The 23423-nt window shown below is 47.9% G+C and overlaps 2 protein-coding genes, 1 long non-coding RNA gene and 1 other non-coding gene across 30 annotated transcripts in view; 1 reads left to right on the forward strand and 3 right to left on the reverse strand.

Moving 5' to 3' along the window:
- Positions 1–3584: 3584 nt before the first annotated feature.
- HAX1 (HCLS1 associated protein X-1) lies at positions 3585–6688 on the reverse strand. Of its 3 annotated transcripts, XM_038543268.1 has the most exons (8): positions 6550–6688; positions 6236–6381; positions 5684–5982; positions 5360–5553; positions 4436–4487; positions 4202–4308; positions 3986–4076; positions 3585–3837 (listed from the first exon to the last, which is right to left on the reverse strand). In XM_038543268.1, the coding sequence occupies exons 3-8, from the start codon at positions 5955–5957 to the stop codon at positions 3752–3754; spliced, it is 804 nt and encodes a 267-aa protein (XP_038399196.1). In that variant the 5' UTR covers positions 5958–5982; positions 6236–6381; positions 6550–6688; the 3' UTR covers positions 3585–3751. The 3 variants fall into 3 exon arrangements, with proteins under 3 accessions (XP_038399196.1, XP_038399194.1, XP_038399195.1); XM_038543266.1 differs by lacking the exon at positions 6236–6381 and having other exon boundaries at positions 6448–6608; XM_038543267.1 differs by lacking the exon at positions 6236–6381 and having other exon boundaries at positions 5723–5982; positions 6448–6607.
- Positions 6670–23356, forward strand: LOC119876448. 3 transcript variants are annotated; one of them, XR_005362393.1, is made up of 5 exons: positions 6670–7000; positions 7104–7476; positions 13007–13201; positions 18270–19836; positions 22965–23356. It is a non-coding gene; the product is annotated as an uncharacterized LOC119876448 (long non-coding RNA). The 3 variants fall into 3 exon arrangements; XR_005362392.1 differs by having other exon boundaries at positions 6671–7000; positions 7237–7476; XR_005362391.1 differs by having other exon boundaries at positions 6671–7476.
- Positions 7472–23423, reverse strand: part of UBAP2L (ubiquitin associated protein 2 like) — a 41469-nt gene continuing 25517 nt past the window's right edge. For 5 of the 23 annotated variants that reach the window (XM_038543237.1, XM_038543241.1, XM_038543236.1 and 2 more), the window contains exons 14-29: positions 22993–23270; positions 22255–22427; positions 21111–21300; positions 20368–20422; positions 19695–19869; positions 19294–19366; positions 18292–18487; positions 18123–18211; positions 17052–17105; positions 16355–16436; positions 15420–15637; positions 14824–14929; positions 10263–10330; positions 9327–9524; positions 8882–8932; positions 7472–8061 (exon numbers count right to left, since the gene is read on the reverse strand). In XM_038543237.1, coding sequence (XP_038399165.1) covers positions 7966–8061; positions 8882–8932; positions 9327–9524; positions 10263–10330; positions 14824–14929; positions 15420–15637; positions 16355–16436; positions 17052–17105; positions 18123–18211; positions 18292–18487; positions 19294–19366; positions 19695–19869; positions 20368–20422; positions 21111–21300; positions 22255–22427; positions 22993–23270 — 2102 coding nt within the window. In that variant the 3' untranslated portion in view covers positions 7472–7965. Of the gene's footprint in view, positions 8062–8881; positions 8933–9326; positions 9525–10262; positions 10331–13059; positions 13459–14823; positions 14930–15419; positions 15638–16354; positions 16437–17051; positions 17106–18122; positions 18212–18291; positions 18488–19293; positions 19367–19694; positions 19870–20367; positions 20423–21110; positions 21301–22254; positions 22428–22992; positions 23271–23423 lie in introns of those variants that run through there. The other 18 variants (XM_038543251.1, XM_038543243.1, XM_038543242.1 and 15 more) reach the window with 7 other exon arrangements.
- LOC119872736 lies at positions 16512–16648 on the reverse strand. Its single transcript, XR_005362767.1, has one exon. It is a non-coding gene; the product is annotated as a small nucleolar RNA SNORA58 (small nucleolar RNA).

Below are 23423 nucleotides of genomic sequence, written 5' to 3' on the forward strand. Positions count from 1 at the left end.
GAGACCTGGGATGGAGTCCCACATCGGGCTCCCTGCATGGAGCCTGCTTCTCCCTCTGCCTGTGTCTCTGCCTTTAAAAATTTTTAAAAAGAAGTAAAACTCTCCACTTCTGGGATATTTTCTTGGTTTATTTCATTGATGGTTTACATTGTTAGTTTTTCTTTTTTTTTTTTTTTAAAGATTTTATTTATTTATTCATAGACATACAGAGAGGCAGAGACACAGGCAAGGGAGAAGCAGGCTCCATGCAGGGAGCCCGACGCGGGCCTCGATCCCTGGTCTCCAGGATCACACCCCAGGCTACAGGCGGCGCCAAACCGCTGCACCACTGGGGCTGCCCCATTGTTAGTTTTCTTATCGTTTTTTTCTTTTTCTAAGATTTTACTTATTCACGAGAGACACAAAGAGAGGTGCAGAGAGAGACACAGAGGGAGAAGCAGGCTCCCTCAGGGGAGCCTGATGCAGGACTCAATCCCAGGACCCTGGTATTACACCCTGAGCCAAAGGGAAGCGCTCAATCGCTGAGCCACCCAAGCGTCCCCCTCTTTTTTTCCTTTTCTAAAAAAATTTTTATGAAACATAGTCAACATGTAAACATTCTATTAGTTTCAGGTGTACTTTTTTCCTGTTTTCTATCTCTATCACTTGGTCTTTCTAGAGATTTCCTCACCTTTGTCATTAAAATCTTTATACAGGGGCAGCCCTGTAAAATCTTTAAAATAAAATTAAAAAATAAAAAATAGAAAATAAAATCTTTAAAAAAAATTAAAATAAGGGCAGCCCTGGTAGCTCAGCGGTTTAGCGCTGCCTTCAGCCCAGGGCCTGATCCTGGAGACCCAGGTTCAAGTCCCACGTCGGGCTCACTACATGGAGCCTGCTCCTCCCTCTGCCTGTGTCTCTGCCTCTATCTCAGGAATAAATAAAAAAATTTTTTTCTTAATTAAAATAAAATAAAATCTTTTTACAGTTTTTCATTTCTGCCATCACATTTTTTTAAACTCCTCAAAGTTCATTCTTATTTTGTTTATTCCTCTTTTGCAAGAATACCTTCTTTATGGATGTATCATCTTATATTTCTAAGGACATTAAAACGTGCCCTTGCTAAATCATCTTTCTGCAGGTATGTTTCTCCCAAGTCGCTTCTCTTGTCTGAGTCCACTGTTCATGCTGGAGGCTATCCACAAATGTCTGGTCATCTCCAGCTCCATGTGTTTAAAGTGGTACTCTGAAAAGCTGATTAGAAAAATCAATTGTGGGCAACCCCGGTGGCCCAGCGGTTTAGCACCGCCTTTGGCCCAAGGCATAAAATCCTGGAGACCCAGGATCGAGTTCCGCATTGGGCTCCCTGCGTGGTGCCTGCTTCTCCCTCTGCCTGTGTCTCTGCCTCTTTGTGTCTCTCATGAATAAATAAATAAAATCCTAAAAGAAAAATCAATTGTAAGGGTGCCTGGGTGGCTCAGTGAGTTCAGAATCCAACTCTTGGCTTCGGCTCAGGTCATGATCTCAGGGCTGTGGGATAGAGCTGGGCTCTATGCTCAGCAGAGTCTGGTTGAGATTCTCTCTCCCTCTGCCCCCCGCCCCCACTCATACATGTGCTTTTTCAAACTTTTTTTTTTTTTTTTTTTAAGATTTTATTCACCTATTAGAGACAGAGACAGAGAGAGAGAGAGAGAGAGGCAGAGACACAGGCAGATGGAGAAGCAGCCTCCATGCAGGGAGCCCGACGTGGGACTCAAACCCGGGTCTGAAGGCGGCGCTAAACCACTAAGCCACCGGGGCTGCCCACGTGTGCTTTTTCTAATTAATTAATTAATTAATTAATTAAGAAATTGTATCCTTACATACTAAAAGGAGAAAAAAGTCAGAGGACATGTTCTACTAAATACAAGTCTGCAATTTTAAAATGTGAGTAGGCACAGAGACAAATAGATTAACAGGACAGACAGAAAGGCCCAGCACAGGGAACCATGTGTATTTGTGTGTGTACAAAATATATTCATATCTGTACATACATATGCATATGTATTTTCCCAAATAGAATAAAATGAAGTTGGTCCCATGTTTCTTTTTTTTTTTTTTTTTTTTAGATTCCATTTATTTATTCATGAGACACAGAGAGAAACAGGCAGAGACATAGGCAGAGGGAGAAGCAGGCTCCATGCAGGGAGCTCAATATGGGACTCAATCCCAGGACCCTGGGATCATGCCCTGAGCCAAAGGCAGACACTCAATTGCTGAGCTGCCGAGGCATCCTGGTTCTGTGGTTCATACCCCATAGGAAGATAAATTCTTGATGGATTTAAAAACTTAAATGTAGGGATACCTGGGTGGCTCAGTGGTTGAGCATCTGCCTCCAGCTCAGGGCATGATCCCAGAGTCCTGGCATCAAATCCTGCATTGGGCTCCCCACAGGGAGCCTGTCTTTCATGAATAAATACATAAAATCTTTTTAAAATAATAAATAAATAAAAACCTAAATATAAAAAGCAGAACTAATAAAACTTGTAGAGGATAAAGAAATATTTTTTTAACCTTGGGTTGGGGATATTCCTAAGATATAAAGAGCACTAACTATAAAGAGAAATATAAACAACTTCTTGGGTAATAAATCAACTTCTGTTCACATAAAGATATAATAAAGAGAAAAGACAAAATTTCATGATTATATCTCTTTGTTCTTATGATTTGCTTCCTTAGAAAAATCCCTTTATTGTCATTTTAGTGAAATTTCAAGAAAACAGAGGTAAACAAATGTTTAAGATCTGCCACTATAAACCACAGTGCTAAAGTTTTGTTTTTGTTTAAAGGTTTATTATTTGAGAAAGAGAGAGAGAGACTGAGCAGGGGGGTAGAGTGGGGAAAGAGTGGGAAGGAAAAAAAAAGAGTGGGAAGGAGATGGACAAGCAGACTCGAGCTCAGCATGGAGCCTGATGCAGGGCTCAGTCTCATGACTGAGATCATGACCTGAGCTGAAACCAAAAGTTGGATGCTCAACCGACTGAGCCACCTAGGTGCTCTTAAGAATTTCTTTAATGAGAAAAAAAAAATCTAGCAACGTTTGTCCTAGTTATATTTTCTCCAACATACATGGGGCGGGGCGGGGGGGGGAATACATACCCACTAAAGGAAAAAATATTTGCCAATGTATTTCATCAAATTACCTCGTGAAATGTCCGATCATAGTGATCCCACACCTGGGGAAGCAGGTGTCCCTACATTTCCACACACACTTCCGCTTGTTAGACTCTAATGCATCCCTGTGTAAATTTTCCTGGAATTGTCTCTAGGTATCTCCTCCATAAGAATACTCATTTTCTACCAGTACCTGACCAAATTATCCTGATTATCCTGACCAAATTAACCTGATTATCAAATCAGGGTTGGGAAGCAGAACAAAAAATTAAGAAGTAAGAATACTGTGGGCCAAAATAATCTGGGAAGCCCTGGATGGTACTACAAAGTAGAAGAGCCTCCACTCACCCCGCGCAGCAGGCGGGTCCCGCCGACTGGAGAGAGCTTGGGAGGCCTTTAAAAAAAAGGGGGGGGGGGGGAAGAACAGCCTAGACAAAACTAAGACCAAGGAGTTAGCATAAATAAAGGTTTTATTGGTCAGTTTAGGTGAGTCACATACTGACATACCCCCAACTCACTGTTCCATACACCCAAGACCCTGAGGTGGCAGGAGAAGCTAAGCCCACTGACAGTGAGCGAAGGGTGGAAAGGATCTGAAGGCCTCTGAGGGTTAACAAGGCTACCGGGACCGGAACCAACGTCCTAGAAATAAATCCAGGATGGAATAGGCATCATCCAGGGCTGGAGGTGTTGGTGATTCTGGATCTAAGGAGAAAGTGATACATACAGACACACTAAATGAAAAAGAATGGGCAGTGGACAAGGAGAAGAATATCAAAGGCTGAAAAAGTATGTGTGTTTTTTGCCCAAGGAAATAAGAGATGGACCTTTTTGATTCACAAACTTTACTTACCATCTCTAGGACTGCCATCTGCTTCTTGATGGGTTACTGTGGTCTCTGTCCGGCCCTCACTATCCACCACAGTCCGGCGCTCCTCTACTGTCTACAAGGAGAGACCCCAACCATATCTCTAAGATCAATAGAAGTGAGCTCACTGGTTTCTTTATATAGATTGCTCTTCCATGGCATCCTCTGGCCACATTTCCCTTTACTCCTCTTCCAACTCACCCCATCTGGCTTAGTGATCTTAGTCACCGTGACACTCTTGAAATAGGATTTGGGCTGGGGCTGCAGAACTGGGCCGAGGCCTTCCTGGGAAACCTGCGAATCAAGATCTAGAAGGGCAGAGAGGAAACACGAAATCAAAAGTCCAAAGGAAAAGAAGGGGCCAAGTGTGACAAGAAGAAATGTAAGGGAGAGAGAACAAAGGGTACGTTAAATGTCCCCTCCCTCCAGACTCACCATTGTCTTCTCTGGCTCTAGAACGGGGGGTCACAGGCCACATATCATCAAACTGTAGAAGGCAAAATAGGTGAAATGATACCTTTCAATCTGAAACTTGAGAGGTCACAGAATCCAAAATATTCCTAAGTTCCGTAACTACTTTTCCCCTGGGACAGAGGATTCCACTCAGGATAGCTTTATTTACTCACCCCTTTCTCTGTCCTACCCGTTCAATCTATCTTTCCACCAAAAGGCTCTCCTCAACTGACACTCTATCCTATCCAACAATCCGTCTTGTCCCAGAATCATACAGACTGGTGATTTTTTTTTAAGGTTTTACGCATTTGAGAGAGACAGGGAGTACAGGAGGGGCTGAGGGAAAGGGAGAAACAGACTCCCCACAGAGCAGGGAGCCCAATGTGGGGCTGGATCTCAGGACTCTGGGATCACGTCCCTGCATGGAGCCTGCTTCTCCCTCTGCCTGTGTCTCTGCTTCTCTCTCTCTGTCTCTCATGAATAAATGAATAAAATCTTTAAAAAAAGTTATATGGCAGCCCGGGTGGCTCAGCGGTTTAGCGCCGCCTTCAGCCCGGGGCGTGATCCTGGAGATCCAGGATCAAGTCCCGCATCGGGCTCCCTGCATGGAGCCTTCTTCTCCGTCTGCCTGTGTCTCTGCCTCTATCTCTCTCTCAGGAATAAATAAATAAAATAAACCTTTTTTTAAAAAGTCATAAAAAAAAATAGAGAAAAAAGCTGAACTCCCACCCTCATGCGCCCCCTCCGCCCAATCCTACAAGGAGCTTAATAGAGAAAACAGATAAATACACTAGACAGTGGAGAACCTAGGATCCCAACCCAACTTTGCTAGATTCTGACAAGCTCCAGTCTGTGCTTTATTAGTTACCTCCTGCAGGCTCTCACTTGGGGCCCAGAAGCACTCACCAGACCAAAAGGTCTCTGGGAGCCCCAGTCTGGTGCTGGTTTGGAGGATTCACTTCTTGTATCACTCTCCAAGACCCCCCCAAAGATCCTGGGCTGGTGACTATCTGGATACTTAAGCATTGAGTCCCGAAGTGTCTGTCCCTCCCGTCGTCTCTCACCAGGTGTCTCTGATTCAGGACCAGGACCTGGAAGTTCTGGGAAAAGGGGGCAGATGGATGCTGGGGGGGGGAGAGGACCTGGGCTCCTCACAGCCTTGATATTATCATTCTTCTCACACTTCCCACCCCCACTACTCTCTTCAGGCTCCTGGCTTCACCCACTAACCCAGGAGAAACCAGAGGTGCTCCAGGGGCAGCCACACACCAGAAGGCCGGGAAGGCAAGGTCCAGGCCTCCATCTCGCTGAAGATGTTATTAAAATCACGAATCAGGTCATCAAAGCCGAAGTTATCATGGAAACGCATCCCTCCTGGAGTGAAGGTGAAGCCAAAGCCAAATTCCTCCGGGGTCTGGGGACCCTCAGACCTCGAGCTCCCATGGCTCCACGGGGCTGCTTCTTCCTCCTCTTCCTCATCGTCCTCATCTTCATCTCGAGTCATCCCTCCAAAAAAGGGATCTCTGTGGCTGGGAGTGAAGGTAGATTGAGCACCAGAATCTCAGCCACACCTTCGGCCGCACAATCAGCTCCGGGTGGCCGAGGAGCCAAGGGCAGAGGTCTGCGCACCGAGGTGCGGGAGTGAGGCTGGCGGGGCGCCGTCGGGGTTCCGTCTGTGTCAGGGTCGGTCCTCACCTCGCGGGCAGGCCGTGCCCCCGCCCCCCGCGCCCCACCCCCGCCCGGCCCCCACTGTTTCTCCCGCCCAGGCCCCTGTTGCATCACCCCAGACTGGAGAAAGGCTTAAACTGCGGTTAGTCCTCCTCTCAGCGGCCGCCCAGGTGACCGCCGCGGGGCGAGTGCGCAGTGTGCTGACTTCTGTCCTCTCCGCAGCTGGTGAAGGAGTGACGAAGAGGACGGCTTCCCAAGAACTGGGTGTCAGAGATCAAGCTCCCCTCAGGAGACCCCACCCTCGTCCGACCCCGACCCACTCTAACCTCCGAGGTCCAGAAAGGCCGAAAAAGCCCCGAAAGAGATCAAAGAAGCTCATCCCCGTTTTGGGACTCGAACCTGCAGACCCCACCGAGGCCCATTCGCACCTGGCCGCAGCTGCACTCCGCCGCCGGAAGTTGAGAGCAGCGTCGGGCCGCCTGCCGGAAAGCAGGCAGGCGGCGCGGCACGCTGTCGTAACACGACCGTCTGCTCGGCGCAGGCGGCGCGGGGCGCCGCCCGGTCCCGAGCCGCACCCCCTGCCCGCGAAGGGAGCGGGCGAGGGCCCGGAACCCTAAGCCGCCTTCCTGCCCGGGACCGGCCGCCGCCGCCAGGGGGCAGCCTCCGCCCAGCGAGCCGGTGCGGCAGGTGCTCCAGGCTCGGCGTTTGAATCCACGGGTCGGTTGGGGATGCTCGGACTTGGCGCTCCCCGGCCAACGGGCATGCGGTGACCGTGACCGATACTAGCTGCCCTAGGCAGGCTCTGCAGCCTGCAGGCACAGGCTTGGCAAGAGAGCCGGGGAAATCCCGTAAGCTTTGCCGGGGGAGGAGTTTGGAGCTGTAAGTAACCCTCTGCCTGCCCCCTGACTTTCAAGCCTTTCCTTTCCTGCGCCCCCACCCTCCCTGCACCCCGGCCCTGGTCTCCTGACCCCTCCTTTTCAAGGGGCCGGCAGCACTCAAGAAGCAGGAACTGCATGCCCCCCCACCATTGTCCTGGACCATCTACAGTACACGACCGCTCCCCAAACCCACTCTCCAGCTTTCTACCCTGTGTCTGCTGTCCATTCCTGTCACAGCCTGAAATCTGCAGAGGAAGCAGCTTCTGGAGGAAATGAAAATTTGCAGCAGCTCCTTCTAGGCTGTGAAGCCCCTGGGGAAGGAGGAGAGGGAATCCCAGCAGGGCAGGTGAAGGCAGAAGCTCTCTTTATTCTGGGGCCTCCAGAGCCTGCCAGGGGCCCAGCTGGAACGGAATATTCATTCACCGAGCTGGCTGACCAGACTGTCTTAGAATGAGCAAGAACGGGCAGAGGCTGAAGGTAGAGGTTTTCTTTTTATATATACAAGACACATTAATCCATTAAATTCGAGGACACAGTACAAAAAAAAAACACTTCAACTAATTCATCTGACAATGCTGTTCATATTCATGACGCCATTTTGTTGTTGTTTTGTTTCCTAATAATAAAGGAGGAGACGTAGGGCTGTTGGGCTGATATATATTTGGGGGTCCCCCTGCCCCACCTCACCTATACACCACCAGGGTGAACAGGAGGAGAAGGAAGGCGGGGCCCACAGCAAAGTTTCATAATCTTGAATGCAAGGGGGGAGGAGGAGAGGAAAGGGGGAAAAAAAAGGAGAAAATACAAATCCTATAATACATACAACAGAGTAGGGGTGGTATGGGGACGGGACAGACATGAAGCTGAGGCATAGGGTGGGACACTGGAGGTAGGGGCAGCGGAACCCCCCCTTCCTCTCTCTCTGATGCCGTTTCCGTGGTTGCCGGGCAGGAGGGGGGTCAGGCCTCAGTTAGCCCCCCAGCTGTAGCTGTTGTAGGCAGACTTGTTGGTCTGGGGCTTCTGCGGGATGGAGCTGGTCTGGCTACGTTGCCCGCTGCCCGTCTGCAGGGAATGGGATGATGAGGAGGAGGAAAAAGGTGTCTGGTTAGTGGGACAAATCTGTGACATCTGCAGGTAGAGCTCTGGAAACTGTCTTGCTCTCCCACTCCCCTTGCTTAGAAATGACTCTGAAGTTTACTTCCCCACCACAGAAAATTTGGTTTCTATAGGTGCTAGAGGACCTGTGACATGGAAGAGAGCATTTTCAAGCTTTGAACAGGGGAACAACATAAAGACGGCAGAATACCTTTTGGAGACAAGACAGTGAATGAGTTCTCCCCACTTTCAATTCCACTTTCTCCCTCCACTCCCACCTACACTGCTCTGAGAAAAGGCTCTCTCTCTCTAGAGAGAATCACAGCCTCTTGGAGAGGAGTGATCACACGGAGATTTCATTTTCATCAATCCCATGAATACCTCAATTTGGAAAGCTGTCTTATCCCAGCTCCTCAGCCACCTGTGATGGAGGAGAGGTCACTTGTACCACCCCAAGCTCCCCACCCCTACCACAGAGCACAGCTGAGAGCCCACTGCAGGTGAGGTAGGAGAGACAGTCTGAGGCCCCAGGCTCCAGAGGCTGCCCCAAGAATCCTTTCCATTCCAGTAACCAAGTGCTTCCAGAGTCAGGGAAGGGCAGAAAGAAAGAGGGCGCTGGGGAGGGAGGACAAGAGAGGAATGGGAGGCCAGAGAGCTCAGCGAGGTGTCTGTGTTTGTGTGTCCTGATCTGTGACCGTGCAGCCTTTCCAAGTTCCCTGACGCTGTGGAGGTGAAATGGGGGCTGGAAAGGAGTGGGTTCAAGCACATCATCATTCAGTTTCATTACCTGCTCCTCCTGCTGGCGCTGGCAACAGAGAATCATCTGCAAATATGGTAGCTGAGGCAGAACCAGGATATATGGAAAATAAAGGGACAAACTTTGACAATAGAACTCCACCATTAGAAGGGAAAGCTACAATGTCAGGGAATGGGGGAGGCTGGGAGAGGTTGGAGGGGAGGCGTGACCCAGGTCTGATGGGATGAGGCAGCTGTGTTATAGGAGGCAGAAGAGAAAGGCCCCAAAGGAAATTTCAGCCTGGCCCCTTCTCTGACATCTCCTCTGCCGGCAGCTGGTGTTATGTGCACTTGTGTGTGTATGTGCTGTGTGCCCATGGCTGGCGCTGGGAGGGGTAGGTGAAGGTGGTTGTGAGGAAGGGTAAGAGAAGGAAAGGGAGGCAGTTGTAGGGGACAGGAAGGAAGAGGAAGGGAGAGGAGAGGGGGAGGGCTATTACCTGGCCATCCTGCTGCAGGTGATGGTGGAGGATCTGGGAGTGCGGCTGCTGATGGGGGGTCAGAATGTGCATAAAGGGGGCAGGTGGGTAGGCAGCAGCTGTGGCCGGATTGATGGGCCCCCCACTTCCTAGGGCTGAAGGCAAGTTGAAGGAGGCAGCAGGAGTACCGGAATGAAAACCTTGTTTCTCAAAGGACTGCTATCCAGAGGGATGGGGAGAGACAGTAAAAGGGGTCAGCAAACCAAGCCCTGGAGTTTCAGAGCCCAAGTCCCCCACCCCCCAAGAGCAGTATGCAGCAGAACAGCAGCACTAAAGGCACGTGAGCGGGTCTGCTCTGTTCTCCAAGGGCTGTGGGATCCTGAGAGAAGTACTCACTCATTCTGATCTTTGCTCACACATAACCCAGGGGTGCTGACTCCCAGCTGTCAGCACAGCAGGAGAGGACAGCTGTGAGCGTGCTCTGGGACTCTACCATCACAAACCACCCCCACCGTGCAGCTCGGGCATCCTGGTGGCAAAGGTCTCGGTCACCAAGTGCTCCACCATAACTCCGAACACTGCATGTATCAGGCTTAATAGTTCAGATGCACTCTTCCGTTCCCACCTTTTGTTTTTACAAAGAACGGAACTAGTTTCCCTTCATTCCATTCTCTTGGAAAGTTGCAAAAAGGCTGGTGGTATGGAAAGAAAGGACAGTTGCCACAGTAAGTCTCAAGACACATCACAGCCACCTGCCACGCCTTACCTTCCTGGCACACTTCTCTTGCCTTTCTCAGAGAGCTAAATTTAAAGTTCTTTGAGAAACTGAAATCTAGAGACCACTCATCTTCGAGGACAGGTTTCCTACACCTCTTGGGGTCGTGCTTGTTCACTGGACTTCTGTCACTGCAACACCACCTCCTCTATGCCCATCTCTTTCCACTTCTAGGCACCTACCTGGGTTTTGGAGTACACAGAACCCGAGATATCTGGCACGCCCGTGTTACTGGAGGTGACTGATACACCTGGGGGAGGAGGAAACAGACAGGAGGATTAGCTGGGCTCGCTGCTGGCCCCTCTCTAGACAAGGAGATGGCGTGTGCGGCCTTTCTAGTTACCACACTGCAAGGGGACTCTGGTCTGTTTTTCCAGCTCAGGTCAGCACCGAGAGAGATGAGAGCTCATGACCCAAATCTCTTGTCCTTTCCAGGTTATGTACTGAGAATGTATGTGAGAAAGTGAGCTGAGCTACTTTTTGTGGGGCAAGTGGATATAGCCAAATCTCACTAGCATATAGTTTTCAAAACACTTTTGTGCCAAAGCTGAAAAGAAATGTAATAAAATTTTAATGTCCATTTCAAATCAACCCACCCAGACTCCACCCAGTCCTGCTCCTAAGATAGGTAATCTGGGCTCTTCCTGTTCAGAAGAGACCTTTGGGCTCAGGATCTGTGCTTTCACAGCATAAGAAAAGTGCTCAAGGAGCAATCCAGTCCAGCCCCAAGAGCGTGGTCTGTTCTTGGGAGTCTCAGCTTCCCTGGCCCGGCTGCTCCAGTCTTGGCTCTTCTCGGCTATGTACTTCTGACTTAACGAGCTGATGCAAAGGTGCACTTCCAGCTAACTAATTTAAGCCTAAGCATGGGGAAGGGAGGGGGTTAGGAAGGCAGTGGGGGTAGGCTATCTCCTACAGTCTATGTGGAACACAAAACCTGACATCCTCGTTGTTTACAACTTGAGCTTCTCCATTAGACACGGGCTCTGATCCATACTCCCACCAACCTGCACATTTCCTGGTGAACTCCCTCCTACCACTACCACCACCTAAAGGAAACTAAAGCAGTACCATTCCTCATTTTAATTTCTACTCCCTAAACTGAAATACATATAACTACTCTCAGGTATGGGGCCATGGGTCAGGGAGACAGGAAAAAGTAATCAGATAAAATAATCCAGCATCTTACTAGAGAGATTTTATGCCAAGATTTGAGGAAAAATAACTCCATTTAATTTGGAATTTAAAGCACACTTTTAAGGAAACATTCAGTCTCATCACAGGAGATAAAATGAAACCAGAAAAACTGCATTTCAGCCTGTGTCCTTGATCCTTCTCTCCGGCTGGGAGGGGCACTTTGATGGAAGAGTATTTTAGAAGCACTGTCTATAAACTGACCAAATCACAAATTCCCCCATAACTCAATAGCAGTTCCCCCTTCAAACTCCAGAACCCCAATCCCCCCAATGCCTAGGACAAAGGCAGCCTTCAAAAAGTTAAGCCCCCTTTGGATAGCCGCTGCAGGATCTTTCTTTCATAGCACAAGTCTAGATGGTTTGGTGGAGGAGCCAAGAAAAAGAACAGAACTATGGAAACAGCCTGAGAAATACGGCCCCATCACTTCAAAGGCCCTGAAATAAAAGGGGTCGACCCAGGGACCGATGGGGTAGATCTTCCCCTTCCCTCTTAATGGGTGATAGGCATTAAGAACAGTTCATTTATGGAAAAGACTAGGCCACTGGGAAGGTCTGTGTGGAAGGGCTGAGAGTGAGGCAGTACAGACAGGATACAAATAACGTTTTTGAAGGAAATCAAAGACACAAAAGTTCAAACACCCTGCAGACACCCAGGGTCACCCCACCACACTGGATGGGAGAAAAGGCCTACTGGTTTCTAGAGCTGGGTAGCAGGGAGGAGTTTAGTTCTGGAGTGCCCCCCACCCCGGTTTCATTCTTTCCAGAGTCTGGACTAGTTAACATCCAGCTTCTAGGCCTGAGGCTGTAGTCTGGGTGGTTAAAGGGACTAGAGATGCAGGATGAGACGACAGTGTAGCAGCCCTAACAGCCTGAGTGTGAGCACTAATGGAATAGCTGTCAGCTTCCCCACTTACCCTTCACCAGTTATGAGAAAGCTCATCAGACTAGAGCTTTCCTTCCAACAGTCAACATCTCATCTATCCCCCACTCCCAAGCAGTGAAGACCACACTGACATGATGTGGACAGTGGAGGAGAAACGAGAACTAACGTCTCCCAGCATGGCAGCCTCTAGGGGAATGGGGTATCTGGGTTTCCAATGAACAAAGGGTGGTGTTCTCAGCCTACAAGGTAACTGTCAACAAAGGGGTGAGGTGTACTAGTAATTAGACTGAGTGAGGATAAGAATTTCCATAGTCAAGGAGTCGTCTAAGCAAACGTCTCCCACGCATCCTTAGCTACACCCACAAGTGCAAAACCACGAGTACTCCACAATCCCTGAAAAGCCTACCAAGGGATAAAGAATAAGAACGATGTTGCAGGCTAGCACAGTGTACACAGCCTGAGTCATCAACTAGCTGGTCACTAAAGACTTCATCAGATCTCAACCAGCCACCTGGCCAAGGCCCTTGGAAGCCACTTCCCTAAACCAGCTCTGAAAACCACCTCTTCTGCCTTTCACCATGACAGGACACTCCAAGCGGTTTCTGTCCTTTCCCTCTGCTCACGTCAGAGACCAGGGAAAGAGCTGAGTGGAAAAGTGAAGAGCTGTAATAAGCAGGGAGAATCAGGGATTTTCTACAAATAGCTTTCTTTACTGATCAATCAAAGGGTTGGAAACAGGCTGCTGCCCCTCGCCCCCCTTCATAAAATCACCATGACGAGAAGTTAATAGTTCTTTGGCTATGCTGGGATTTGATTGAAAAGCCCCCCCCGCCCCCCCTTTCATCCACAGCACAACATTGGCTCCTAGTGTCCAGAAAGACATGCACGGAAAGAACGCCAGAGTTAGCTAAAGAAATACCACAGTTTATTGAAGACTACAAATATTTTGTTACAAGTTGAAACTACATGCCTTCCAGAATCAAAAGCAACAGCAGGTGTGTGCATTGATGCTTCGGAGGTGCTGCACCGCTTGAACTCGAAATGGGTAAGACAGGGTCAGACACATGGGGGAGAGGGAAATGGGGGAAGGGCAAGTTCAAAGCCCAGAAGGTATCCACCAACTCATTTCCCCAAGCCACGCAGGCCATGGCCTCAGCTCAGCAGGCTCTCCTCAGTGGTCTGGTTTCTGAAACAAGACTTCAGTGCAAATTTATACACACACACAAAACATAGCCCCCAGCCTTGGGCCAAATTAGCTCTCTGCCGTCCAGAAATGCTTGTAAGGGGGTGGATATTTTCTTCCTAAAAGGAATCAAATACATAAAAATAAATGAATTTAGAGGTTGATGCGGAATGGGATGACAAGAGCCCTCTGTGGGGTTGGGAACTGGGGGTGCTCAAAAAACTGTTACAGTAGATTTCTGAAATCTTAAGGGAGATAAGAAACTAAGATTTCCAGAATGAGGTTTGCCACTCTCTTATGTTATCAATCACCTACCTCTTAAAATTCTTGAATCTGGTCCAACTAAACCTTAAATCTAATGTTCTGAGAATGGGGCCATTCCAAGTCCAGAGAGCTTATAATCCTCCCCACCAAGGATTAGGGTGCATCTTGCTCAGTGAGAGAAGCAGCTCCAAGGAGTGAGGCAGGCCAGGATTTCTCCAGGTTAAATCCAGACTCACCCAGAGTGCTCCGACACAGCTCACAGCTCCACCTCGCGGTTAGGTTAGTTCCCAGGCCTACTGCCCTCCGTGCTCAGCTCAGTTCCCCAATTAGGGAAAACCTTGGGCAACTGACCCACCTGGAGCCCACACAGGGGTAAGAACACAGATGCAGCTCCATCCAAATCACCATGAACACGTAAGTGAGCTTAGAATTTTGAAAAACCCCCAACCCCAACTCTCTGCAACTCCAACAACCTCTTCCCCATATTTGTCTACAAATCATGGACAAAAGTAGATGGCACGGTTTTATTCAAAAACGACTCCTTAGTCCCTGTCCTCCAGAAGCGGAGTGCAGGTGTCAGGTATAGGAGCAGGGGACAGACTGGGTATCTTTCCGGTCAGTGCCCATTGAGAGGATTTCTGCATTTTCCTCCTGCCATCAAATGTGCAAACAGACCTTGCCAAGAAACCAACCATACAAACAAGGGATTCTAAGGTCCAGCTCTCCCTGTGTTGACCATTCACAACCCATGCTTTTCTCTGCACATCCTAGATCTCCCAAATAGGGAACGGAAAGGGGTTGCATGAGAAAAGGAGTGTATGCCAAACCCACCCAACTCTGCTATTCAGGAAGCACCTCTGCTTCTGTACTACCACTACCAAACATCCTAACACGTACCTCCACTGACATCTCCATGAAATACTGGGGCCCTTGGCTCTGCTTCCCGCCCAACGTTTAGGTCAGCCAACATATTCTAACAGCCAACACATGCCCCAGGGCATTCCCATCATGAGTGCTGGACATGTGTTTTAACGTTAAGCATCTCCGCTGGTGCTGCTCAGATAGACACCCATATCAGCCAAACATGAAAAATCTTACATGGAGCTGCTAGTGGCACACTTCACCAACCCTGTTTTCTCAAGCAGCACATCTTCCTCCCTAAAACTCCTTCAGTCACATCCTATAACCATTATGGACAGCCCAGGTCAAGGTAAGCTTACCAGTGTTGTATCCATGAGACCCATATCCACTTGGCTGTTGGAAAGGGGTGGCCGATGCATTCACGCTGACATTCACACCATGCTGCTTGGAAGAGGTAGGAGCCACCTAGAGAGCAAAAGGGCCAGGAGTGAGGTGACACGGTGACAGTGAGCCTTTCCCCCGACCTGTCCTACTCCAGGAATCAGGCATTCAGACAGCTACCATCCTGAGGCAGGCTGATCAGTCTGCTTAGTGAAATAAGCTTTATAGAGCTCCCTATGGAGCTTTATAAAATCTACCAGTGAAGTCACAAAATGGTTGCCTGAAGGAAGAGAAAGGGGCGAGTGGCAGCAGGGAAGAAGGGCAGTCCAGGGGACACATCTGTATGGTGTCACATCCCCTCTTTAGAGAACGGAGAACAGGTAACCTCTATCCCAATACCACCAATTCCAGCCCCCCTCCCATCCCCAGGCCAGAAACAGGCCAAAGGGGGAACTATTTCTACTTCTCCTCATCCATTATTAAAAAGTCATATAGCCTTGAAGGCAGCTAGGACAGTGTCTGGGAAGCTGGGACTCTTCATGGCCACAAGGAAAGGCCAAGGCCAGGTACTCACAGGGAACACAGCAGGCCCATACTGGAAGGTGCTGGGGAGGCCCGGAACCCCTGTGTAGTATGGCAGGCTGGTATAACTGTAGCCAGGAGGCAGCGCCGGGTTCAGGAATGTCTGCTGTGTGGTGTGGTGAGTCTGCGTCTGGTTCTGTTGGGGTTGGGCCAAGGTTGTGGCCGGGGCCGGGGAGGAGGCATCCCCACGGCCAAACTTTGTGAGGTCACCTATGACAGAAGAAGCTAAATGTACCTGCTACTTCCTTCACCCCTGACCCTAAAGCAAATTTCCTTCTCTTGGCTTCACAAGATTCCAGAAGACCCTGATCCAAGACTCTTTGAATTACGTTTCCTTGCAGCAACATGTGGCACCACTGAGCACACAGCACAGTGCAAAGTTGAGCCAAATGTCGGATGCCTGTACCGTCCTGTGGGAGACAGGCCCCCAGATCAAAGCTCCTGCATGATTTCCCTATCCATTCCTATCCTTCATCCCCCACCCTTCCCACCTTCCCCTGCTTCCCCTCAAAGAACACTCTTTGCTGGACTCAGAATAGTAACAGGGAAAACGATAGGTCAAAGAGGACAACCTGTCAGGCATAAAAAGGATCATGGCTTAGCAAGGCAACGAGACTACCACTGTGAGCAGGGAAGAGGAGCAAAGAGGGGCAAAGGAAGGCCAGTTCAAGCACTGTACTTCCTGGAAAAAACTGGAGAATGGCAGAGAAAACTAAGTCAAGGTATTACTTCGGAACTTCAGGGAGGCGACAAAGCAGGAAGAGAAGGAAATCTCAATCTTCAGCAGCATTGCAAATCTACCCACCCTGATTCATCACATCTGCTCTATACCTTCTGCCAAAGGTCTTAAAGTGAGAAATGGGTCCTTTCTTGCTATTCACCAATCCCAACACATTCTCCCTTCATTCGGCTCCATCCCAACCATACCAGAGTAAGGGTTGCTGGCCAGGCTACCATCCCTCCCAGTCAGTGGAGTGGTGGGCGTGGGAAATGGGATGCTGTAGTAATCCTAGAAGAGAGAAATCAAAGAGCAGACACTCAATGCCACTCCCCAGCATGAGTAACAGCACAGGGTTAAGAGGCAGAATGTTGGGAGTGCTGCAATTTATCCAGCTACTGATTTAGCTGGCTAGACCTGGCACAAACTCCAAGTTACTCTTGCATACACTGTCCCCCTCGCCTGGCCACAAGCACAGTCAGACGAGGTCTACGGGTATGCTCACCAGGAAATACATCAAGTCCAACAGAACCAAAAATATTCTCAAATCTTTAGGTACTATCCCTAAGAATCTACTACTGAAAAATAACTAGTCTTTCTGTAATTCAAAGGGCCTGATACATAAAAAGCATCCAGAGAGCTCCAGAGAACTCTGAGCTATACCTTAGCTTAAAACTTGTTTACTTCGAGGAAGTCACAACCAATTAAAAAAAGGAAAGTTATCTTCTGTTAAAACCACTTCCCAAGTCCCTGTATTCTAAGAGATCTTGAACCAAAGTTTGCACATGGAGGGTACAGGCTGGGGAGAGCTAAGCCTGTGAGTTATCAACTGAACACCTACAATAATCCTCTCAACAGTAAGGTGAAAATCACTTTCTTTTCTTAAGCTCTACATCACATACTCACCAAGGGAAACCTTGTCTGAAGCATCTGTAAGTCATCATAACCATATACTTGTGGCTAGAAAATACAAACACGTAACAATATTAATAGGAACTGGTTACCATAGGAGCAAACCAAGTGCTAAGAGACAAGCTAAGCCATTCATTTTTTTTTTTTTTTAATATTTTATTTAGTCATGAGAGAGACAGAGAGAGGCAGAGACAAAGGCAGAGGGAGAAGCAGGCTCCCCACAGGCTCAACCACTGAGCCACCCAGGCACCCAGAGCTAAGTCATTTTTAGGAAGAATAGGATATAGATTACTTCTTTCAGTTTCGTTTAAGAGGAAAGAAGTGAAATACAAAGAGATTAAGTGATTTGGGAAAAGGTCCTAAGGCTTTCCCTGGGATGCCTGGGTGGCTCAGTGGTGGAATGTCTGCCTTCAGCTCAGGGCATTATCCTGGGATCCAGGATCAAGTCCCACATCAGGCTCCTTGTGGGGAGCCTGCTTCTCCCTCTGTGTCTCTGCCTCTCTGTATATGTCTCTCATGAATGAATAAATACTTAAAATTATCTCTTTCAGAAAGAATTCACATTTTACTCATTTTCTGTAACATATAGCTACTAAGTTATGTTTATTGTTAAAAAACATGTAAAATGGATGTTTCCTCTGTATGACATTCACCTACACTGAGGAGCAAGAACAGATATCTTTTTAAACATTTCAAATAAATACGCTTCATCTTAATAGACACTGAATCCACGGATTTGACGGAAGATGCCCCAGGGCAAACAGCTACCACTGTCCATCGGCCCCTCTTAGATAGTCCCAGATATCAGGTCAGGGAACTCTGCTCTGACTAGTCAAAGCCAGCACAGACCCTCCAAGACAGGGAATCAATCCAACCAGAGAAAATATTCTCCGAGAAAACAAAAAGGGATTCCAGGTGGGCAATCTGGCCTTTGGCTTCAGAGGCCCAGAATCTGTGTTTCACTCACAGAAAATACAAATAGAAGAAATGGCTTTTGTTTAGTCCTTCCTCTCTAGAGTGGCCACCCACCTTCACCTTCTGGAGAAGGTACATCGTCTCACTTACCGGATAGGCATGTAACAGCCCAGGAGCCATAATGTACGGATTAGGCAACAATGGCGGGACCCCAGGAGGGAGGTTGGGAGGAGCTTTTCCTAAAAGAGAAACCACATTTGTATCCTGTCACACAATTACTTCTCTCCTCTGTCCCAGACGAATGCCATCCACCTTCTACCTGAAGTTGTAGCAACTGAGCTCCGAGTCGAGGCTGTTACAGTGGAATTGCTGCTGAGGCTGAGGCCCAAGCTGCTGCCGCTGTTGAGACTGGAAGAGACACTGACCACTGGGGGAGGCGCAGAAACCGTGCTGGATGTGGTGGAAAAAGTGCTGGAGGAAGAATGGAGGTTCGCCTCACTGTCCACGCTTGTGTGCTTAAAAAGGGGGAGCAGTGGAAGACAGGAGGAGGAAACAGTGATTAGCAAAACAGGTCAGAAGAGATGCACACTCCCTTCTGTTGGTGAGAGCGTATCAGCTTTCCAATTTAAAAAGCTGAGGCAGAGTACAGGGTGCCCTCTGCCAAAGGAATTAGAAGAAATTACAAATTATCCTCCAGCTACCCATTCCCCAAGACTCATCAAGGAGAATATTTATATTTAAGGAAAAAGACTTTTCAGGAAGCCTCAGCACTATCTTCCCCTTGGTTTCTGGCAAACCAGACACCTTTGCCCAGAATGAGTCTTCCTTACCATCTCAGCCTAATTCCACAAATGGTTGTTCCAAATCACAATAGCGAAATTAATTATTTGGTCAAAAGCTTTCATCTGGCCTGCACTTTCAAAGGATGCTCAGACTCACACATGACTTTTAGTAGCCATGTTCAGCATACTCAGACCAAGGAATGAGAATGCTGTAGCAGTGAGAAAGGGGCGTCCCTACAGCATTTACCAGAGCACACAAAGCCCTACCCACTTCAGTGTTGAGAAGAATAGCAAAGAAAAAGTCACATAAAGACTCAAGAGTCACATCCAGGGTGTGGAGAACTGGCTCACAGCTCTCTAGTATTTCTTGATTCTCCTGCCTCCCAACATCCTTTTATTCCATTCCCGCAACCTGAGATCAATGATCATTTTGCCACCTCGTGAAGAGATTTCCAAGAATCATTTCTTCAGAAGTCTTAGAATTGGAGAGTTCTAAGTGCAAGAAAACCACATGTTCTCTTTTGCAGCATCACACTTACCAAAAGAGTGGATGTAGAAGTGCGCCCCGAAGATGTGGATGACGAAAGGGTATTCTGCTGTGTGGATAATGTGCTGCAAAGAAGAGGTTGCCATCAGCCACAGTGCTATGATTATTTGACTGGGAGCTTCTGTCAGGAACACAGACGAGGAGATAAGGCAGAATAAGGGACCAAAGAAGCCTGAGATCGTGGGTAGCACTGTGGCCAGCCAAAGGTGGGCAGCAGACAGAACGAGAGTGGCTGCTGAGAAAGGAGGACAGGCCTCCTCTGCTTCTGCTTCCCACAGCTTTCAAGTCGTCCACCTCACTAATGTGGCCCCCACCAGGCAGCAAGGGCAGGACCGAGGCAGGGAGCCAATACCACCCTTCCCAACCCCAGCGTCCAGCCGTAACCCAAATCACCTGCTGTGTTGTGTGGTGGTAGTATTTGGACTCTCCTCACCGTGGCTCAAGCCACCCAACGATGATGAATGTTGACCGGCTGTTGTCAGTAAGGAAGCTGCAGACACGGTTTCACTGAGAGGGGGGATGCCAGGAGCAGAAGGTGAGTCAGATTTCACTGCAGGGCCTGTAGCACCTAGAAATAAAGCATAAATAATTCACCTCATCAGAGGAAGAGGAGTGTCTATGAGAAGTGAAGAGATAACTCCTGTTCATGGGAGTCCTAGGCTGTCCCCAAGCTAAAAGTGTTGAGTTATTTAATAATGGACCGTATGTGTTTAGGTTGACTCTCTCCTTTTTCTTTTCTTTCTTTTCTTTCTTCCTTTCTTCCTTTCTTTCTTTCTCTCTCTCTCTCTTTCCTTTCTTTCTTTCTTTTTTTTTTTTTTTTTTTTCTAAATTCCAAGCATTTCAGAGCACTGATCTCATTTACCCAACAAAGGAGCCAAGGGTGTTATCATTGTTCTAAAACACAGAAAAACTTAGGTTTGTTTGCTATTAAATAGCAAAGCAGAACCAAATGAAAAGTATAACCAGAAGAGCCAGGCTCTTCTCACTATAATCTAAGAAAAGCAAAAATACTAAGAGAGGAAGAAAAATACTAGAATGTAGAGGCAAATGTCTAGAGAACACTCACCTTCAACAGATTGCGTGGTCTGTAACTGCGTGGCCTGCACAGAGCTGAAGCCATTCTGGGACAAAAAACAGAGGAGTAAGGAAGAGACAAACTCAAGTAAACAGGTCAAGTTAACACTGACTCAGCTCAATTTCCATTAATAAATCTGCAAGCTAACTAAAGAATTAACAGAACAAAGACTAGCAAACAAAACTACAAGAATTTAAAATGGGAACGAAAACAAGGTACACCAATCCTTTGTGACCCATGGCAGCAAAGACAACCCCTAAACTGCTCAAGAGGTCACAAACCCAGAGGAGACACAGGGAAGGCCTAAGTCCAGGGCCCTGGGGGAGGACAGGAAGTATGTCAGTTCAGCCAAACCAGCCAGTTTCTGGCTGCACATGACTGTCCCTCCACAGCACCCTGGGACATGCTGTCCCCTTGCTGGGTCAGCAAGGTATCTACTGATAGACACCCAGGGGTCTAGCACTCAGATCGTCTCAAAAAAGTAAACAATTATTTGACACTGATTCTACCATAGAGAAGGAATCTTTACTGCAAAGAGAATGGTTTTCTGGCTCTGAATCTCTAGGTTTGCTGAAAAGAACTTTTTAATTTCACCAATCACAGAAATGTGGTTTCAGCTTCTCAGTCAGCACTTCTGAGATATCCCAGCACCATTTGTCAAGAAGAGAGAGACACTGAAGAGTCTTTGCCCAATACTGTCCTAACTAGCACCCAGGGACTTGTAAACCCACTACCTTTGCCTGAGTCAGGTCCTTTTGGGGTGATGAGGAGATCGAGCTGGGGTATCGCCGAGTCTGTGTGGACCTCTGTTCATACAGAGGACCCTGAGCATTATTTTGGGAGGTATAGGTTGTCGACTGAATTGGACCGCTCTGATAACCGGATTCCTGACTCTGGTTAGATGAGATTGTGGATGAAGATTCACTGTGGGGAATGCAGAAGGAAAGTCTCAGAGAAATGAAGCAGAACAGACCCACTGGTAACAAGGAAATGGCGGAGATCTTCTATAATAGTAATTCCATTACATTCAGAAAGAAAACTTCTAGCAACAAATAAACGATTTTCTCCTGACAACCATAGGTATTCCACATCCTACAGAGTCAGGGGTCTAACCTAAAACAGTTCACCTACATTCTTACACCCGTAAGAAAAAGAGGCCAAAGTAGAAAGGACTACTCTGACTCCTTTGATATATCCTTTTTTTTTTTCCTTTGATATATCCTAACGTGAACCCTAAGCACAGGAAAAGTTACCTTTTACTCATATTCATTTTAAGGAATTCTGAGACCCCGGCTCTCTCAATACCCCTATTAGATATCAAGTAGAACTCCCCTGAGAAGAACTTTTAAAATATTCACATGCATTAATGGCAGTTATGATTCGCTAGGGCTTAATACCTGTATTTTTAAATTCAAAGTACTGAGGAAAACAGCCTAGTCCCAGAAATTCCTCCAGGATTTTCTATTGCTTATGTTGGCCCTCCCCTAAAAGTTATCAGAGAAGGCAGGAAAGGTTTCCTTTAACTTATATGCTATATCAATACTATATATTCCCTAGTAGGCCAGTCACACCCTTCATTGGCATAAAGCCCACACCAAAGGACCAAATGTGCCAAAAGCATCATTAGCCAGATGCCAAGGTCCTCCCGTTAAAGGTGCTACACATGCCTCTTCAGAACTGGGCATGGACACTCCAGAAGTACCCTAGTGGTGTATTTCCATCTGTTTATTTCGAAATGCTTCACAAAATACAATCGGGCTACTTTTCCTTCGCTCAGTCAGAGGCTGGGCCTCTTCAGAGTTATAGGAATCAGCAAGAGACTCAGAAAAAGTAGTAGAAGCTCAAGAACTAAACTCTTAAAATTGATGTTTCTTCTACCTGGCCGTGCTGGTATAGAGGCTACTTGGAGCCTGGCTTGAAGAGGCGCTCGTGGTGGGGGTGGACTCATAATCAGAAAGGACAGGCTCTGACCCAAACTGCAATGCCCCAAACTGCAGGTTTAGCCCTGAGATATCTGCTGAGCCAGGCATTTCCACAGCCAGAGCAGGAATCTGTAAAGTAAAAGTAATGGTTTTATTACAACCTTACTATAGGACTAATAAAAAAAAAAATTTCTCCTTCAAATATGCAGACTCCCCCCCCCCTTTTTTTTTTAATTAATTTATTTATGATAGTCACACAGAGAGAGAGAGAGGCAGAGACACAGGCAGAGGGAGAAGCAGGCTCCATGAACCGGGAGCCCGACGTGGGATTCAATCCCGGGTCTCCAGGATCGCGCCCTGGGCCAAAGGCAGGCGCCAAACCGCTGCGCCACCCAGGGATCCCCCCTCCCCTTTTTTTTTAATGTTTATTTATTCATATGAGAGAGAGAGAGAGAGAGAGAGAGAGAGAGAGAGAGAGAGAGGCAGAGAACACAGGCAGAGGGAAAAGCAGGCTCCATGCAGGAGTCGGATATGGGACTCGATCCCAGGACTCCAGGATCACTCCCTGGGCTGAAGGCAGGCGCTAAATCGCTGAGTCACCCAGGGATCCACAGCCTATCCCCTTAGACTCTCAATTCTCTAATCCCGCATCCCTTTTGCCCTCAGATGACACCCATCTCAAAAATTCAAATACCTTTGAAGTCAAGGAGGCCTTTTTCTTCTGCTGTTTCAATTTTTGCTGAGCCGGCTGTGGACTGGAGGACTGGTTGTCTGAAGACCCGGGAGACATCTGTGGGGCCGAGGTGGATTTGCTTGGCAGAGGAGAAGAGGGGGGTGGAGGTGCAGCTGTGGAGGTAGCCACTGCGGATGGCTTCTCCTGAAGGAACACCTCCATCATGGTTGAAGATGGGGTGAAAGCCTGGCGTTTGGTGAAGGGGCTGTGCACTGTTGAATCATTTGGGTTCTTCAAATCTGCATGAAGAAACCCAGTATGTGTAAGGCCAGAGATGCTAATAAACCTCAATAAAATGCTATTATCCTGCTCTAGAGCTACAAAATAAGGCCTTAAAGATTCAGTACCCCATATAAACAGGTTCTCTTTTAGGATTTACTCTCATTTCTAAA

The sequence above is a fragment of the Canis lupus genome, chromosome 7 (assembly GCF_011100685.1).
Source record: "Canis lupus familiaris isolate Mischka breed German Shepherd chromosome 7, alternate assembly UU_Cfam_GSD_1.0, whole genome shotgun sequence".
Lineage (NCBI taxonomy): Eukaryota > Metazoa > Chordata > Mammalia > Carnivora > Canidae > Canis > Canis lupus.

Coding starts and splice junctions, on each gene's coding strand:
- HAX1 (XM_038543266.1), bottom strand. CDS start 6,500: ATGAGCTTCTTTGATCTCTTTCGGGGCTTTTTCGGCCTTTCTGGACCT. Junction 4,488..5,359: donor CCCAGAGACCTTTTGGTCTG/GTGAGTGCTTCT, acceptor TGCCTTCTACAG/TTTGATGATATGTGGCCTGT. Junction 4,077..4,201: donor AGATCACTAAGCCAGATGGG/GTGAGTTGGAAG, acceptor CTCTCCTTGTAG/ACAGTAGAGGAGCGCCGGAC.